Source organism: Elephas maximus, chromosome 8, assembly GCF_024166365.1.
Source record: "Elephas maximus indicus isolate mEleMax1 chromosome 8, mEleMax1 primary haplotype, whole genome shotgun sequence".
NCBI lineage: Eukaryota > Metazoa > Chordata > Mammalia > Proboscidea > Elephantidae > Elephas > Elephas maximus.
In genome coordinates, this window is record NC_064826.1 from 65,385,600 (window position 1) to 65,406,194 (window position 20,595).

General features: G+C 38.8%; 1 protein-coding gene across 1 annotated transcript in view; it reads left to right on the forward strand.

Moving 5' to 3' along the window:
- The first annotated feature begins 1,474 nt into the window (after positions 1-1,474).
- The window catches only part of ASB4 (ankyrin repeat and SOCS box containing 4), a 70,052-nt gene continuing 50,931 nt past the window's right edge, over positions 1,475-20,595 (forward strand). Inside the window, exons 1-2 of the mRNA XM_049894291.1 lie at positions 1,475-1,661; positions 17,795-18,094. Of these exons, the coding sequence (XP_049750248.1) occupies positions 1,475-1,661; positions 17,795-18,094 (487 nt within the window). The remainder of the gene's footprint in view (positions 1,662-17,794; positions 18,095-20,595) is intronic.

Below are 20,595 nucleotides of genomic sequence, written 5' to 3' on the forward strand. Positions count from 1 at the left end.
TTTCAGCAAGCAAAGTTGTGTCATCTGTATATCGCAGGTTGTTAATGAGTCTTCCTCCAATCCTGATGCCCATTCTTCTTCATATAGTCCAACTTCTTGGATTATTTGCTCAGCGTACAGATTGAATAAGTATGGTATTATACTAAGTATTATGTTACATCAATAAAATAAGTTTAAAAACTTACGTTGTGCTTTGCATTTATATTTAAATCCTTAGGCAAATTCTAAGAATCAAATAATATTACAAGTTTATTTTGATTCATGTTGCTAATCATTCTGCAGAAAATTTGCAGTTTTGATTTCTACTAACAATACACAAAAATGCTACTTCCTTGCATTCTGGTCAATGCTTGTTAGTATCATGTTTCTAAGTTTTAAAGATTTATAAATAAAAATAAAATTATGTATATTTTCCCTTCAACTTTTTATTTTGAACACTTTCAAACTTACAGAAAAGCAGAAAGAATAATAAAATTAACACTCATACATTCGTCATTAGATTCACCAATATTTAATTTTGGCTCTTTGCTTTTTCTCTTTCTCACTCTTTACACACATGCACACACCTATGTGTATAGTGCGTGTGTGTTTGAGTGTATTTCTAAATTATCAGAAGTTTTAGACAATTTGCCCCTTAATGCATCATTTCAGTAAAAATATTTTTCTATATAATCTCAATACCTTTATCATACCTTGAAAATGAACGATAATTCCATAATACCAAGAAAAATCTAGTCCATATTCAAATTTTCACAATTGCCTCAGTATGGTCCTAACTGTATTGGTGTTTTCTTAATCCAGAATTCAATCAAGTTCATTTACTTTGCATTTGGCTGTTGTCTCTTTTATCTCTTTTCCTCTAACAGAGTCCCTCACCCCCTTCGCCACCCCAACTTTTTTTCATGACAACGAATTTTTTAAAAATCTGGGCCAGTTGAAAACATTCTGTTTGTTTTCAAACACATATGACCATGCTTGATTATGGAGGCTCATGTTGCAAAATTATTACAGGTTTTCAGAAGCCTGTATATCGGCAACTGTGACAAATTTTCATTTTTGTCTGTTGGTTAATCAGAGCAAGACATTGAATCTCCAGTTGGAAACCAGATGTTTTTACTGAGGAAAAAGAGAAAAAAAAAAGCATTAAGAGCTTTTAATTCTTACATTACTACTTTGGTTGCATAAGAAATAATAGTGACTTTTTTTCTCTGAAATGTATCACAAGGCTTTCTTTCATATTGACACTGCCACTGAATGGGTCGGTTAGTGTATAACCAGTTTAAAGGACCTGAAAACGCAGTGACAGCCAAGAAGGATATTTTGAAGTTTGAAATGGTCCCTATATAAATAGAACGGATCAGCATAACTTTGGGATAAAATTAGCCGACAGTTTGTGGACTCTCCAGCATGTGCCTGTTTGCTTGGTGCTGCTCTCCTGATAAATCACAACAAAGCTTCGAGAGGGAGAGGAAGCATGGACGGCACCACCACCCCTAGAACTAAATCTGCAGCTGCCAACTTAGTTAAGAAAAATTTCCTTGAGGCTTTAAAGTCAAATGACTTCGGAAAATTGAAGGCTATTTTAATCCAAAGGCAAATAGATGTGGACACAGTGTTTGAAGTTGAAGATGAGAATATGATTTTGGCTTCTTATAAACAAGGTAAAAAATATAGGTGTAATTGTAAAAGCGATAGAATACTGGATTTGTTGTTTAAAATGCACAGTGTCAGTAACCCACTTGAAACCAGTAGCTCTTATTGTTTCTTTAAGTATTTATTTTGAAATTATTTCTAATTTAATCCTTTCTTTTTAAAATAGGCAGCATCATGGGCTGATATATGTATTTCTTTTCATTTCTTTCTCCACTCCTGTGCCTGGAATTTGAAATCCTGGACAATCATATTTAGTAATGTTCTATTTCTAACTTTCCTTCTGACTGTAATGTCATAGAATAAAGAAAACATCTCTAAATTTTGGCGAACCAGGTTGTTGAGACATAATCCAGACAATGTGGCCGGCTTGAGAACAAGCTGCTAATTCTCTGTTAACAGCCACTTAACAATATACCATCTCTATGTCCATCTGGACGAAAAAGAGGATTTTTTTCCCCCCATTTGGAGGGTTAATGAATGAGTGAGGCTATGCCACAGGCACCATGATGGTCCTTATCATTTTAATGAATTTTCAATGCAGGTACAAAAGCTGAACCCAGGAAAACCAAAAAATTTAGCTTTTTATTTCCTTGACTATTTGATAGATCTAAAATTGTAGCTTTGTTTACAAAAATATCTAGCTTCTAAAGAATGAAGGAAAACAAAAATTAGAACAGAATTTTTTTTTTTATCAAGGGATTTTTCTGGGACTCATGCTTAACAAATCAGAAATAAATTAGAAGTGCGCTGATTCTGATTTCCCAAATCAGCTAGTTAATGGGAAACTTGAGTAACGAGGCCATCTGGTGAGCGAACTGCAAACAAACACTGTTTAACATCACTTTTGTTTAAACAAATAAGGTCTTGTGTGTAGCATTTAGAGAGCGATAGTAATTATTTTTTGTGTTCAAAAATAATTTCTGTTCACATATAAATCATCAGCATCATCAATTTTCAGATACAAATGCTAATGGTGTTTTATTTCTGCATTCACTTAATATCCTCTGATTGCCAGTTTTGAAAAAAAGTATAAAATAGTCGAGGTCAGTTTCTGTGTTTATATTTACTTGAGAGCTTTATAATAAATTGCCTTGCGCTTTGTCTGCAAGATGAAGGAGGAGTCTATTTTTTAAAAGTCGTTGATGGGGACTCTGTTAAAGGGAAAAAGTATATACCACATTAATTAGATTACTTTCATCCTACTGGCTTTGTTCTGTGAAAGAATGTCTGAATGTTAAACACATTTTAAAAATTTATCTTTTACTTGTATTTTCATCCAATGTAAAATGGCTTAGGTGTAAGTCAGTATGTAATTTATTGGACCCTGGGTTGTGAAGAGTGCCTTTTCTCATCTCCTGAGCCTGCCAAGTTGCACAGACCATGGTAAGGCTTTGAGATTATAAGAAAGGAAGTTTTAGGAGCAGGGTCTCTAGAAACAGGCAGTCGTTGCCCCTGCTTCCAATGGTGTCTTCACCCCTGAGTGAGAAGACAATGCATTTTAAATTCTTCTTGTCAGTATGAGCTGACTCCTATGGTCCTCGTAGAGCTAAATTTTCATTCACGCTAATGGGTGTTTTCCTAGCGTTAGGACTGTGGGATGTGGCTTTCAATTAGGGAGACACAAATCACATCCTCTGGGAAAGGGAAAGAACGGTTCCTTTCTTAAGCAAGCTGTGTGGATGTATGCACAGAAATAACAGAATTTGTGAGCGTATCTTCAGGGTTTACGCAGGAAATCATTTGTGTATGAGTGTGTAGAAAGAAATACACACGGTCATTGTTTAACATGAATAGGAATAAGAATCTGGCATAAAATCTTAAACCACAGGTTAAAACTTCATCTTTCTTCAAATTTTTCACATGCCTTCCAGCCTGATGATCAATCCTTTTACATAGCAGTTAGGAATGGAAGTGATAAATAGAACCCCAGTGTCTAGCCAAGGAAAATTGACCTAAGTGATTATACAAATTTTTTTAAGTCACAAAGGAATTCTCAGTGAACAAGGTAGCCCTGATAATGGGTCAGTTAGCTCCTTTCTGAATAGTTCTAAGGGCAGGCACCTATTTCTGTGTGGCCTTGAAAAAGATGTCTTTGGATTAAGCTTTGTGAGACTTTATTAAATCAAAGCAGACCTCTTAGACGTTGAATGCTGTTGAACGGCTATACGCTACTGTTGAATTTTTTCATGCACTTTTTCAAAGCTCTACACAGAAACGTGTACAGATCTTACGTGTGCAGCTTGATTACTTTTCACCAAATAAACAAACCTACGTAACCAGCATCCAGATCAGGAAACAGAGCATGACTTGTTTACTTCTGAAGTGTGGGAATTTTCAGGTTTTATTTCTTTTTGGCTTAATAAGCAAGGCAATATGTAAAACCCATAACAGATATCATATAGATATGACTACTTTTAAATTTGCTTGTGTCATTGATAATATAATTCTATGGGCAACATTTGATGGGCCTGCTGGAGATCAACAGTGGTTATGAATGGTTACAACAATTCATTCAAAACCATGAAAATTTTATTTTAGGACATAACATTTTTCATAGAATTTCAAAAAGTGACCACATTTTACCCCTAAATATAGTATGCCTAAACCATGGGGGTCACCATGAGCTGAAATTGACTTGATAGCACCTAATGACAACAAGCCAGTATAAATGACCTTTATAAGTTTTGGAAAGGTAACTCTGAACTGTTTTGGTGAAGAGATCAATTTAGGGTATAAATATTGTTCCTCCAAATCCACGGTCTAATTGGCACACTAATAATCAAAAGTTGACCTCATAAGCAAATATAAAGTGTGGATTTTGTGAGGAACGTAGAACTAAATTTTGGGGTTGCAATGAAGGCTGGGAACTCATTTCTGTCTTTTTTTTTCCCCCTGTGGCATTTCCCCCCTCCCCGTGGCAACCGGCTCACCTCATTGAGTGGCTTCCCTTCTCTGTCCTGAATAGATTCAGAAGCCAGTCTGCAGAGCTCATGTTCAAACCGTGGGTCCTGGCTCTCCCCAGTACCTGATAATGATTCTTAATATTGGAGAAATCTCATCTTAATTTTTCAGTTTAAGTTCTGAATCAAATCTTCAGATAAAATCACATAAACCAAAAAACCAAACTCACTGACGTCCAGTTGATTCCAACTCATAGCGACCCTACGGGACAGAATAGAACTGCCCCATAGAGTTTCCAAGGAGTGCCTGGCAGATTCAAACTGCCGACCTCTTGGCTAGCAGCTATAGCACTTAACTACTATGCCACCATAAAGGAAACGTTGGAAGCATGCTGGTTGGCATTTGAGACACCTCAAGAGGAAGTTAGAGATATAAATCTGAAAAGCAAAAACAAGTAAGCCAAATTGCATCTACAAGACAATCACTTTAACATTGGAATGACATGAAAAAAACATAAAATTAACTGAGGGATGCAGTAAGTAGTCCAATAGTCAAGGAATGCCAATGACATAAAGTTTACTATGAGCCAAGCGCACAGTATTTAAATTGAAAACTGGGCCTCTCTCTAAGGGAACTGAAAACTATTCATCGTGGTTCTCATTGGTGACCTCCATATTGGAAACATGAATGTTTTCAAAGGTTTTTCCAACTATATATTTTGATTCTCCTTCAGATGGATGAGCCTTGGCTCATTAATGATACAGGCAGAACATCAGACTTATCTCTTTGGTATGAAATTCCCTAGTCAGCAAGGTTAATCAGAGTCTTTGTATTAATCAGTGTGATGCATTTTAAGCGCTCCGTTTATGCCCACAGCCGCTGGTTCCTTGGCTGGTAGTCATATTTTTAATTAAAATACCCAATGAATGATTTTACTTGAAAACTTTCTGGCAGGTACTCTACCTACTTTACTAAGTAGCAGCTGCTGTCCAAAAATCTCCTAAAAGCTCTTATTCCCACTCTCTTAATGAATGATCTCTTTATCACCTAATTTTTCTCTTTGCCAGAACTTTACTCTCTTGCTTTCCTATTACCATCTTTGGGTCCCTTTTTCTTCCAAGATGTTCAAATTTTCTTCTTTTAAACTTTAGATTTCAAGCTTGCTTGTTTTCTTCCTCGGGGGTTTGGGGGAAGGGAATCTCTGAGAGTTATCCTGAAAATATTAGTTATTAAAAAATAGCCAAGAATGGGGCTTCAGTGTATAATCCATCAGGACTGTGTAAATACGTGGACGCAGGCAGAACAAATGTGTACTAATCCAGCCACGAGCAGCGCTCGTATCTTTCGGCTGTAGTAACAACGGCTTCTTGTGTGTGAGGGTTCTTTTAACTCAGATAATGTGGTAGCTTGATAGCTGCTGCAGAGCCGGGCTTAGCTCAAGGTTTACCAGAGTTGTGTACATCCGCCCCCAAAGTGGGAGCAGACCCAATCACCTCTTCTGAAAGAGGATCAAATCTCCTCACCCCTTACCGTGTTTCCTCAGTTGGGGGGCTTTCTACTCAGCTACTTAGACCTATCTCCTTGGTTTCAGATTTAAAAAAAAAAAAAAAAAAAAAAGCGAGAGAGATTAGTCTGCATTATTTTTGTAGGGGTAAAACTTCTAAAATTCCCTCACAACTTTTAGCTACAAATGATGTTAGTTTGGAGGTGAACTGTTTACAGCCTTCAGAACACAGACGACCATTTAAAGATCCTGGGGTGACCAGAGTTTGGATGGACATCTGTCAGCTCTCCTTAGATGAAACAAGGGCACTTCACAATACTTAACCTTTAAAAAAAAAAAAAACCTTTAGGAGACTAATTATTCTCATTCGTAAAATAAAGGCTTTGGCAAGATCCTCTCCAAGCCCCTGCATGCTGACCATTCATCATGTTATGAGGGAGAAATTATGTACGCAGACTGCATTTCCACGCCATGATCTCTGGAAGGTAAACCAAAAATAAAAACAAAAAAACAACCGAACTCATTGACAGGGAATTCCAGCTCATGGTGACCTCATGCGTTACGAAGTAGAACTGCTCCGCAGGGTTTTCTTGGCTGTCATCTTTACAAAGAAGATCGCCAATTATTTCTCTTGCAGAGCTACTGCGTGGATTTGAACAGCCAATCTTTAGGTTAATAGTCCAATTCAAACCGTTTGCTGCCACCCAGGGACCTTAGAAAGATAAAGGGTAACTGAAAATATAAATCCACATGGGCATGACCTGTATTTGGGAGTCCCCTGGGGATGTTTGCAAAGAAGAAAGAATCTGTATTTTGTCTCCCTTCTCTTATCAGTTAAGCCCCTTGCTCAAGCAGAGCTGTTTTGCAGGGACCTGCTGTAGCACACAGACTGCAGACCTGGGTAGAGATCGCAAGTGGTTTATGTTAGAGGAAATACCGGCTCCTCACTTGCTGGAGGGCTTTTTTCCTGGGCTCTGTCCCACCCCTGTCCTTTGTGCCCTCTGAGCACACAGCAAAAGGGCAGCCTGGCATCTGCAGAGGTGAGCAGAGGGAGGCCCTTTGAAAGACAAATGCTAAAAATCAATCACATTCTAGCTTCGAAGCCCCAAGACGATTCTGCTGAGGGAATGAGGGAGAGTGTGAAAAATGAATCTGCCTTATAGGTTAACTGTGTTTCTATCATGCTGTGACTGTTGATGGTTATATTTGGGCAGGCATATTCTAATCTCTTGATGTATCAGTGCCTACACCAGTATGTTATAATCTGTGGTTTTGAAGATGGCTTTACCTCCAGTTTGTCCTCAGTGAGCGTAGGTGTGGTAGAAAGGACTCTGCCCCTCATTTCCACACTAGGTAAACTTGGGGGTTGTTCAGGAGCCTGTGGTTGCAGCCTCATTTTAAGGCATGAGATTGTACATGGGTGGCCACTTTGCTATGGGGCTGCCAGTACTCTGCTCAAAGTGGGAGTCTTTCCTGTTACTTTCCAGGGTGAACTATTTAGAACTCTCCCTACCCCTAAAACCAAAAAAAAAAAAAAACAGTTGACCACTCCCAAGCAAAGGTGGCCATCAAATTGACTCATGGCGACCCCATGTGTTGCAGAGTAGAACTGTGCTTCACAGAGTTTTCATCGCTGTGCCCTTTGAGAAGCAGATTACCAGGCCTTTCTTCTGAGGTACCTCTGAGTGAGTTCAAACCACCTTTCAGTTAGTAGCTGAGCACTTGACTGTTCGCACCACCAGTGACTCCTCCTTCCTTTCCCCAAAGTTCTATAAAACGACTTCAAGATGTACCTCAGCATACCCTAATCTATATCCTATGATCTGTCCTATTCCTATTTCTTCATTTTCCTTCCCCGGGGGCAGCAGCTAGGGCACCCTGTTGCCACCCATCTGCACACATTTCCATCTAGGAGAGGTGAGTTGCAGGCGCACTTCCATTCCGGGGGTCCGCTGGATTCTAGCAGCTGGTGGGTGGGCTGGGAGCCTGATGTACCAGTTGATGATTATAGGAGATGCAGATGAAATTGACTGAGAAACCAAGGATGACTGCTTCACATAATAAATGGGTAGGAGACATTGTCTGGGTGCTATTGGGAATTTGGGAGGAAGAAAACAATCAACAAGCAAATGCATTTCCATATCAGAAACGTGACATATTATAGATGAGTTCAGGGTATTCTTCCCTTCCTTGTGATTTGTGAAGCAGCTTTGGAGCTAAACCTATTCTGCGTTCACAAAGACAAAGACAGATGGAAACCCTGCATTGCAGACATCCCGAGTCCATTAGCTTGGACTGAGGCAGGCAACTTATGGCTCTAGCAGGCTGAAAAAGTGGCAGTTTTCTCATCTGGAAAATGAAAGGCTTGGACTGGATAATCTTCCTTCCAGCGCTAACATTCTCTGTTTCTTTGATTTTACATCAAAATGGTGTTTTCTTAATCAGCTCTCTCTGCTTCCTTTCTGAGGTCATTTTTCTTTCCATTGCAGAAGCAGGCTTGAGTTTCCAAGCAATTGCTGCGTATAGCTGCTTAATCTGTGCTGCTAATCGGCAGGCAAAACACATCCTGGGTTTTAGATTTGGAACCAGCTTCTTTCTGAGGCAGAGAGAAAAGACTGTCTTTGCGAATTGCCTGTTGAGGAAATTTGAGAATTAAAAGAACTGATTAAGGATTTGTATTCATGTGATTCAATCAGTTATCAAAGGCAGGTTGCATACCACAGGGCTTAAAAACTGCTTGGAACACAACACAATATCCAAAACTAAATAGAAATGGAGAAATAGCTATTTAGGCATGTAATGTGTGTACATCTATCTACACACACACACAAACACGCAGGTACAGATGCCACACACCCCTTAGAGGCATGAGGTTGATGCTCTTCAGCCCAGGCTGTCTGTAATACAATTTTAGCTTGAAAGTTGATATCACCAAATACCTTCCTTCTCAGGGTCTGGAATTTCAAATTCAAATCTTACAACCTAATTCTATTAAGTACAGATTTCCATATAAATTCGAACAATCCTTTAAACAATCCTCACTCCATTAAAACTTATTGCGAATTGAGTTTGGGTTTCTTTTTTAAAAGAGGATTAGGGTAAGTGAAGAGGTGGGAGGAAGAGAAAACAAGATGGCCCTAGAATTTTGAATGGGCATAGAAAAGGGATTGTGTGGGTGCGGGTAGGTGTAGACAGAGGGTGGAGGGAGGGCTGCAGAAACACAGACTTCAGTCTGGGTTCGTTCATTCCTGGGGAACTAATCAGCACTGTGTATGACCCTACGAACGGCCTCTTTAAATAAAATTATTTTCCTGTAGACATGGGGATAATAGTTTAATTTTACTTTTTTTTTATGAAGAGTTATGCAAGCAAGATACTAAATTTAAAAGTTACAAAGGGGGTATCCAGGGACAAGTAAATTTATGTCCTTGTCCCCCAGCCTCCCAGGTCTTCCTGGGGGTTTCCAGGGTTCATAACTCCAGGGACCACCATTCACAAAGAGTACAACAGAAATGATGTCCTTGGAGCTAGGCAATACAATGGCCCTGATAGGGCATTTCACTCAATGAGCAATTACACTTGTATGATGAATACCAAGGAATAAAATTGTTGGGTCAAATAGGATACACTTTTTAAGCTGTGATTGTTGTTAGGTGCTGTCAAGTCGTTCCTGACTCACAGTGACCTATGCGCAACAGAAAGAAACACTGTGAGGTCCTGCTCCATCCTCAAAATTGTTGCTATGTTTGAGCCCATTTTCTTCAGCCACTGTGTCAACCCACCTCATTGGGGATTTTCCTGTTTTATGCCGACCCTCCACTTTACCAAACATGATGTCCTTCCTGATAACCTGTCCAAAGTAAGCAAGATGAAATCTCACTATCCTCGCTTCTAAGGAACATTCTGACACTGCTCCTTCCAAGCAGATTTGTTTGTTCTTCTGGCAGTTCATGGTATATTCAATATTCTTCATGAACACCATAATTTAAATGCATCAATTTTACTTTAATCTTCCTTTTTCATTGACCAGCTTTTGCATGCATATGAGATGATTGAATATACCATGGCTTGAATTTTTTTTTTTTTTGAGTCAGGCACACCTTAGTCTTCAAGGTGACATCTTTGCTTTTTTAACACTTTGAAGAGGTCTTTTGCAGCAGATTCATCCAATGCAATATATTGTTTGATTTCTTGACTGTTGCTTCCATGGGTGTTGATTGTGGATCCAAATAAAATAAAATCCTTGACAACTTCAATCTTTTCTCCATTTATCCTGATGTTGCTCATTCGTCCTGTTGTGAGGATTTTTGTTTTCTTTACGTTGAGGTGTAATCCATACTGAAGGCTATGGTCTTTGACCTTTGGTAAGTGCTTCAGGTCCTCTTTGCTTTCAGCAAGCAAGGTGGTGTCATCTACATATCACAAGTTGTTAATTAGTCTTCCTCCAATCCTGATGCCCCGTTCTTCTTCATATAGTCCAGTTTCTCAGATTATTTGCTCAGCATACAGATTAATAAGTATACTGAAAGGATGCAACACTGACACACACCTTTCCTGATTTTAAACCATGTAGTATTTTTTTTCTAGTATCACTTTGTTCTTTTTGAACAATTACCTCTTTGCCTATGTACAGATTCCTCATGAGCACAATTAAGCCTTCTGGAATTCCCATTCTTCCCAATGTTATCCATAATTTCTTATGATCCACACAGCCACATGCCTTTTAAAAGTCAGTAAAACACAGTGTCTTGGACTGAATTTTGTCCCCTCAAAATGTGTGTCAACTTGCCTAGTCCATGATTCCCAGTATTGTGTGATTGTCCACCATTTTGTGATCTGATGTGATTTTCCTATGTGTTGTAAATCCTACCTCTAAGATGTTAATGAGGTGGGATTAGTGGCAGTTACGTTGATGAAGCAGGACTCAGTCTACAGGATTAGGTTGTGTTTTAAGCCAATCTCTTTTGAAATATAAAAGAGAGAAGCAAGCAGAGTCATGGGGACCTCATATCATCAAGAAAGTAGAGTCAGGAGTGCGTGTCCTTTGGACCTGGGATCCCTGCACTGAGAAGCTCCTAGAGCAGAGGAAGATTGATGACAAGGACCTTCCTCCAGAGCTGACAGAGAAAGACTTTACCTGGGGCTGGCACCCTGAATTTGGACTTTTAGCCTCCTAGACTGTGAGCGAATAAATTTCTCTTTGATAAAGCCATCTACTTGTGGTATTTCTGTTATAGCAGCACTAGATAACTAAGACACACAGGTAAACATCTTTCTGTTATTCTCTGCTTTCAGCCAAGATCCATCTGACATCAGCAGTGATAGCCCTTGTTCCATGCCTTCTTCTGAATCTGGCTTGAAGTTCTGGCAGTTCCCTATCAATGTACTGCTGCAACCATTTTTGAACTACCTTCGGCATAATTTTACTTGCATGTGATATTAATGATATTGTTCAATAATTTCTGCATTCTGTTGAATCACCTTTCTTTGGAATGGCCATGAATATGGATCTCTTCTCGTCAATTGGTCAGGTAGCTTATCTTCCAAATTTCTTGGCATAGAACAGTGAGCACTTGTAGCATTGTATCTGTTTGTTGAAACATTTCAGTTGGTATTCTGTCAGTTCCTGGAGCCTTGTTTTTCACCAATGCTTTCAGTACTCCTTGGATTTTTTCCTTCAGTATCATAGGTCCTTGATCATATGCTACCTCCTAAAATGGATGCGTGTTGACCAATTTTATTTGGTACAGTGACTGTGTATTCCTTCCATCTTCTTTTGATGCTTCTTGCATTGTTCAATTTTTTGCCCATAGAATCCTTCAGTATTGCAACTCGAGACTTGAATTTTTTCTTCAGTTCTTTCAGTTTGAGAAATTCCAAGTGTATACTTTCCTTTGGGTTTTCTTACTCTAGGTTTTTGCACATTTCATTATAATACTTTGTCTTCTCGTACTGCTCTTTGAAATCTTCTGTTCAGCTCTTTACTCCATCATTTCTTCCTTTCATTTTAGCTACTCTGCATTCAAGGACGTGGAACCAGGGATATCATTGCTGATGTCAGATGGATCCTGGCTGAAAGCAGAGAATACCAGAAGGATGTTTACCTGTGTTTTATTGACTATGCAAAGGCATTTGACTGTGTGGATCATAATAAATTATGGATAACATTGCAAAAAATGGGAATTCCAGAAAACTTAATTGTGCCCATGAAGAACCTTTACATAGATCAAGAGACAGTTGTTCGGACAGAACAAGAGGATACTGATTGATTTAAAGTCAGGAAAGGTGTGCATCAGGGTTGTATTCTTTCACCATACCTATTCAATCTGTATGCTGAGCAAATAATACAAGCAGCTGGACTGTATGAAGAAGAACGGGGCATCAGGATTGGAGGAAGACTCATTAAGAACCTGCATTATGCAGATGACACAACCTTGCTTGCTGAAAGTGAAGAGGACTTGAAGCACTTACTAATGAAGATCAAAGACCACACCCTTCAGTATGGATTGCACCTCAACATAAAGAAAACAAAAATCCTCACAACTGGACCAATGAGCAACATCATGATAAATAGAGAAAAGATTGAAGTTGTCAAGGATTTCATTTTACTTGGATCCACAATCAATTCCCATGGAAGCATCAGTCAAGAAATCAAATGACGTGCTGCATTGGGTAAATCTGCTGCAAAGGACCTCTTTAAAGTTTTGAAAAGCGAAGGTGTCACCTTGAAGACTAAGGTGCTCCTGACCCAAGCCATGATATTTTCAATCACATCATATGCATGTGAAAGCTGGACAATGAACAAGGAAGAGCGAAGAAGAATTGGCACCTTTGAATTGTGGTGCTGGTGAAGAATATTGAATATACCATGGACTGCCAAAAGAACGGACAAATCTGTCTTAGAAGAAGTACAACCAGAAAGCTCCTTAGAAGCAAGGATGGCGAGACTGCGTCTTACATACTTTGGACATGTTGTCAGGAGGGATCAGTCCCTGGAGAAGGACATCATACTTGGCAGAGTACAGGGTCAGCAGAAAAGAGGAAGACCCTCAATGAGGTGGATTGACACAGTGGCTGCAACAATGAGCTCAAGCATAACAACGATTGTAAAGATGGCTCAGGACCAGGCAGTGTTTCGTTCTGTTGTGCATAAGGTAGCTATGAGTCGGAACCAACTCGACGGCACCTAACAACAACAACAACACACATTTAAGAACAAATTCCAGAGTCCCTTCTGACATACATTTTGGTCTTTTCTTTCTTTTTATTGATCTTTTGCTTTCTTCATGTATGATGTCCTCCATGTCATCCCAAACTCTTCTGGTCTTCTGTCATTAGTGTTCAGTGTTTTGAGTCTATATTGAGATGGTCTTTCAATTCAGGTGGGATATACTCAAAGTCTTACTTTGGCTCTCATAGACTTGTTTTAATTTTCTTCAGCTTCAACTTGAATTTGTGTACGGGCAATTGATGGTCTGTTCCACAGTCGGCCTCTGGCCTTGTACTGACTGATAATATTGAGCCTTTCCATTATCTCTTTCCACAGATGTAGTCATTTGATTCCTGTGTATTCCATTTGACGAGGTCCAGTGTATAGTCACTGGTTATGTTGTTGAAAAAAAGTACTTGCAATGAATAATTCATTGGTCTTACAAAATTCTGTCATGCGATTTCAGGCATCATTTCTATCACTAAGGCCATATTTTCCAACTACCAATTCTCCTTTGTTTCCAACTTTCACATTCCAATCAGCAGTAATTATCAATGCATCTTGATAACATCTTTGATCAATTTCAGAAAAATCTTCAATTTCTTCATCTTTGGCCTTAGTGGTTGATGCATAAGTTTGAATAATAGTGGTGTTAACTGGTTTTCCTTGTAGGCATATGGGTATTATCCTATCACTGACAGAGTTGTACTTCGGGGTAGATCTTGAAATGTTCTTTTTGACGATGAATTCAGCACCGTTCCTTTTCAATCTGTCATTCCCAACATAACAGACCATACGACTGTCTGATTCAGAATGCCAATACCAATGCATTTCAGCTCACTAATTCAGAGGATATTAATCATGTCTTGCTCTGTTTCATTTGTGATGACTTCCAATTTTCCTAGATTCATACTTTGTATATTCCTCATTCTGATTACTAATGGATGTTTGCAGCTGCTTCTTCTCATTTTGAATTGTGTCATATCAGCAAATGAAGGCCTTGAAAGCTTTGTTTCATCTGTATCATTAAGGTTGACTCTACTTTGAGGAGGCAACTCTAGCACGATCGTATTTTGAGTGCCGTCCAAACTGAGGAGGTCATCTTCTGGCACCATACTAGACAATGTTCCGCTGCTGTCCATAAGGTTTTTACTGGCCAGTTTTTTCAGAAGTAGATCTCCAGGCCCTTCTTCCCAGTCTGTCTTAGCCTAGAAGCTCCGCTGAAATTTGTGCACCATGGATGACCCTGCTGTTATTTGAAATACTGGTGGCATAGCTTCCATCATCACAGCAACACACAAGCCACCACAGTACGACAAATTGACAGACAAGAGGTGATGAGTTGTGATAGCTACTGGCAAATTAGAAGCTGCATAAATTTACACTCCCCCCAGCAATATAGGAGAAAGCCTCTTTCCAAACACTGGAAGGGCCCTTTAAGAAGGTATACTTGGATAGGGTGGAGCAAGGAGAGAACAGTTTCACCTTCCTTCTGATATCTTGAGTGAGCCCCATGTCTTCTAAGAGGCACACTTACTGAGTGCTTACTGTATACTAGGTACTGTCCTAAGCACTTCCCACATATTGGCTCATTTAATCCTCGCAATGACCCTATGAAGTAAGTATTTTCATATCCGCATTATACAGATAGGGCAATTGAGACACAGAGTGGTCAACCAGCTTGCTCAGGGCCTGTAGCTAGGAGTTATGAACATGGATAGTCTGGTGCCTGAGCTCAGCCCCCTCAGATACTATTTTCCCCTTTCTCAGCTCAAGATCAGAATGAGTACGTGACAACCATGTAGGATATAATAGTGGTATGTACGTAGTGTTTTTCACTCAAGTAAAAGAATTTTAGTACCTAATCTGATCACGAGGCCTATTTTCAATGTGGTCATCATCCTCAGAGAGCCCTCCAGACACTCAGCATTTCTTACAAAAGGTCATCCCCAGAAGTAATCACAGTATTTTGGATTTATTTTGCCCTCATCTAATCAGTGAAGAATACAACTTTTACTTCGCTTGTTCTGGGCACTGTACTTTTTTAAATGTAGCTTAAGATTGTATTATCATTTTTGGCAGCTCCATTGCACTGTTGGCTCATTTTGAGATTACCATCAACTCAAACCCCTAGGTCTTTTCTCAAATAAATTGCCACTAAAACATATTCTGCTTAGCTTATACCGGTATAACAAAATTTTAATAACCTAAAACCAAACTTTTGACTTACCCATGTTAAAATTTACTTTGTTGTTACAGCCCTAGAGTCTCTTCTGGACTCTCGAGCTATCGCTACATCTTCATCTTGTCCTAAATATTCCATCCTTCTGTACTTATTTTCCCTTCCTGCTATAGTGAGCTTAGGTTCCATGGCTATAGATATTGACATTGGAAGAAAGTTTATAAAAGATCACTGTTATAGCTTGTCAAAAACAGCAATCGTTGGAGACTTGTAAAGAAAAGATCTAGCTCAGTATATAGAAGCCAGAGGTCAGAGGAAGAAAGGAAATATGTGGGGAAGGGAGAGAAAGGGCATGAACATTTCCAACAACTAATGGGAAATTCTATCTAAGATCTCAGTTCTAAGAACAGCTGTGCTTCTCGTGACCAATTAATTTGTGTTTAGCTTGTGGGTATATGTTGTCATTGTCGTTAGGTGCCGTTGAGTCAGTTCTGACTCATAGTGACCCTATGTACGACAGAACGAAACACAGCCTGGTTCTGTGCCATCCTCATTATCGTTGTTATGTTTGACCATTGCTGCAGCCACTGTGTCAATCCATCTCTTTGAGGGTCTTCCTCTTTTTCTCTGATCCACTACTTTACCAAGCATGATGTCCTTCTCCAGGTATTGTTCCCTCCTGATAACATGTTCAAAGTATGTGAGATGAAGTCTCACCATCCTCACTTCTAAGGAGTGAGGTATTTGTGGGTATATGTGGTTTTTTTTTGTGTGTGTTTGTGGTTATAGCTAATTATGCAATATATCATATTTTCCTGTTTATGTTGGCTGCTAGAAAATTCAAAGGCAAAATTGAAGTCCAGTTGTAGTGTACAGGACATGATTTATATTTTGTGGAGCTATCTTACCCTTGCTCTCTTTTTATTTTCCTTTTCCCTTATTTTCTAGATCATTAAAAACAAACAAAAAACCTTGTTTTGTCTGAAATTTGTAAGTTGCCTTAAATTCTTTTTTTGAAAGAGACATTGTATAAACCAACAGACAGGCAAATAAAATCTTAGCATCACAATTTTTTTTTTTAGACATTAAACACATCCACAGCTTCGATTGACAACAACAATAGGGAGAAAGAACTGCGATGGAATAAAAATTGTAAGTTTGTCACTAACAGCTGGGGAACCATGCAAGACAAGCTCTGGGTGAGAGCGAGAAAAAAAAAAAAAAATTCCCTGAAGAGTCTCACATAACTCAGTGTGGAAATACAATCACATATATGATTCTGTGTGAAATCGAGGCAGGTAAAGTAAATAAAGGAACCCGAGGAATAGGCTTGCTGAAAGTGAAGAGGACTTGAAGCATTTGTTGATGAAGATCAAAAACTACAGCCTTCAGTATGGATTACACCTCAACATAAAGAAAACTAAAATCCTCATAATGGGACCAATAAGCAACATTATGGTAAATGGAGAAAATATTTAAGTTGTCAAGGATTTCATTTTACATGGTTCTATTTTTTTTTTTTTTTACAATCAGTGCCCACAGAAGCAACAGTCAAGAAATCAAATGATGTATCACATTGGATAAATCTGTTGCAAAAGACCCCTTTCAAGTGTTAAAAGGCAAAGGTGTCACTTTGAGGACTAAGGTGTGCCTAACCCAAGCCATGGTATTTTCAATCACCTCATATGCATGCAAAAGCTGGACAATTAATAAGGAAAACTGCAGAATTGATGCATTTGAATTACTATATTGACAAAGAGTACTGAATACAGCATGGGCTGCCAGAAGAACAAACAAATCTGTCTTAGAAGAAGTATTGCCAGAATGCTCCTTAGAAGGAAGGATAGCAAGACTTTGTCTCACTCTCTTACTTTGGGCATGCTATCAGGAGAGATCAATCCCTGGAGAAGGACATTATGCTTGGTAAAGCAGGTCAGTGAAAGAAAGGAAGACCCTCCATGAACTGGGTTGACACGGTGGCTGCAACAATGGTTTAAATACACCTACTGTTATGAGATTGTTTCAGGACTGGGCAATGTTTCCTTCTGTTGTATGTGGGCTCCCTACGAGTTAGGATTGACTCCATGGCACCTAACAACATAACGACAAATAATAGAAACAATGAGAGCTGGAGAAAACTTGTCCCACTTAAATGTCCCACTTAAGTACATCCAAATATGCTACTAAGCAAAACCTTTGCAGGCCCGTTAGCTATTCTTTTACAATTTCTGAATCATTTCCCCCCAATTTTATAAATGTGACTAAAGTAAAATACTTTGTAAAAATACTCACTAAACAGGGAGAAATTCTAGACCAAGAAGTTTTCTTTCCTTTTCTTTTTCAGGTTATTGGTTGCCTAGTTATAAATTGAAGTCTTCCTGGGCCACGGGCCTGCATCTTTCTGTCTTGTTCGGACACCTGGAGTGTCTCCTAGTGCTGCTGGACCACAACGCTGCAATCAACTGTAGACCCAATGGGAAAACCCCTCTCCATGTAGCTTGTGAAATGGCCAATGTGGACTGCGTTAAGATCCTCTGTGATCGTGGAGCAAAGCTCAATTGCTACTCCTTAAGTGGGCACACAGCTTTGCACTTCTGTACAACTCCAAGCTCCATTCTCTGTGCCAAGCAATTGGTTTGGAGAGGTAAGCCTTTTTGTGTGGTCGACATTTCATCTGCTCGCACACTTCTGGTTTTGAAACTTGCTGATCCCTATTTACTTACCTCAGGCAATGTAGCAATTTATACCTGGGTGGTATAAACTGTTAATGTGCTTGGCTGCTAACTGAAAGGTTGGAGGTTTGAGTCCACCCAGGGCTCCCTTGGAAGAAAGGCTTTGTGATCTGCTTCAGTAGATCAGTTACTGAAACACAGTTCTAGTCTGTCACAGGTGAGGTTGCCATGTGTTGGCGTTGACTTGACAATAACTGGTAACTGGTTTTATTATTTGTATTATGTAATAATATAAACATACTTAAAAATAAATTTATTAAAATGTATAATATAAATACGTTTTATACAAGTACATTTACATTTTAATATATAATTATATTTTAATATATTTTATGTAAATTATATTATGTATATAATATATAAACATATATATGTAAATACATATTTTTTGTTCTGTTGGCACAAGTCATTCAGTGATAATCACATTGGAATCTTTTTTTTTTTAATTGTAAGAACTTGTTAATTTACTAATTTATTTAGCAAATATTTATTTGGTATATACTGTGTGTTGGGTATGGAGTCCTAGTGGTGTAATGGTTAAAGCACTCAGCTGCTAACTGAAAGGTCAGCGATTTGAACCCACCAGCTGCTCTGCAAGAGAAAGATGTGGCAGTCTGCTTCCGTAAAGATTTATAGCCTTGGAAACCATATGGAGCAGTTCCACTCAGTCCTATAGGATTGCTGTGAGTTGGAATCCATGTTGATTTTTGGTTTGGAGCTGAATTAGATGTAGGTGGGGAGTGAAGGAAACCCTGGTGGCATAGTGGTTAAGTGCTACGGCTGTTAACCAAGAGGTCAGCAGTTCGAACCCGCCAGATGCTCCTCGGAAACTCTATGGGGCAGTTCTACTCCGTCCTATAGGGTCACTATGACTCAGAATCTACTCGACGGTAGTGGGTTTGGGGTTTGGTGGGAAGAGTGAAGGAGAAAAGTTTCAAGAATCTTTGCCAAGTTTCTGGCTTTTGAAAATGGGTGGATAGTGATGTCATTTATTAAGGTGGGGAAGGTCATTAAATCAGTTTTTTAAAAGTCAGGTTTATTGAGGTATAATGTACACACAGTAAAATTCACCATTTTTGACAACCATAGAGTCCTAAACCCTGACCACCCTCATCTCAAAAAATCCCTGATGCTCTCTGTTGTTAATCCCCTCCTTCCACTCCTATCCCCTAACAACCAAGGATCAGTTTTCTGTCCCTTTTTCAAAATGTCATATAAACTAAATCATACAATATATAGCCTTTAAGCATTTGAGTCTGCTTTCTCTCACTTAGCGTAATGCTTTTGAGATTCATCCATGTTGTTGCATCCTCCGTAAGCCAGACCTTTTTAGCGCTGAGTAGTATTCCATTGTGTAGAGGTAAGTAACAGTTTTCCATTCTCTAGTAGAGGAGCATTTGGGTTGTTCCTAGCCTTTGGTGATTATAAAAAAAAACAAAAAAGTTGATATAAACACTCACCACAGGTTCTTGTGTGGACATAATTTTGCTTTCCTTTTGGTAAATAGCTAGTCGTGGGATTGTTGGGTTGTATGGTAAATTTATAAGAAACTGCCAAACTGCTTTTTCAAAGTGGTTATGGCATTTTGATTCCCATCAACAATGAGAAGTGAGGGTTCTGATGGCTCCTCATCCCCCCAGAACTTAGTAAGGTCAGATTAAAAAAACCTTTTTTTTTTAATTTTAGCTATTTTAATAGACGTGTGATGATATCTCACCATGGTTCTAACTTGAATTTCCCTAATGACTAAGGGTGTCGAACATGTTTTCATGTACTTTTTGTCAGCCATGTGTCTATTTGGGGGGAAGTATCTGTTCACATCTTTTGCTTGTTTTTAAAAAATTGTTTTTTTCTTCTTCTCATTGATATGTGGGGGGTTCTTTATATATTCGGTATACCAGCCCTTTATCAGGTATGTGGTTTGCAAATATTTTTCCTTATTCTTTGGCTTTCTTTTTATTTTTCTAACAGCGTCTTTTGAAGATCGAAAGTATTTAATTTTGATAAATTCAATTTACCAATGTTTCTCTCATATGGCTTCTGCTTTTTGTGTCCTACCTAAGAAATCTTTGACTACCTTGGGTAGCGTATATTGTCTCCTATGTTTTCTTCTAGGAGTTTTATAATTTTAGGTTTTACTTTTAGGTCTATGACTCACGTTGCATTAATTTTTACAAATGGTGTGAGGTATTGGGTCAAGGTTCACCCTTTTTTGTTTGTTCATTTTTGTATCTGGATGTTCAATTGTCTCAATACCATTTGCCGAAAAGATTATTCTTGCACCATTGAATCCCCTTGGTATCTTTGTCAAAAATCAGTTGTCCATATATGTATGAGTTTGTTTCTGTACTCTATCCTGTTTCGTTTGGTCCATGTGTCTATGTTTTTGCTAATCCTCTACTGACTCGGTTGC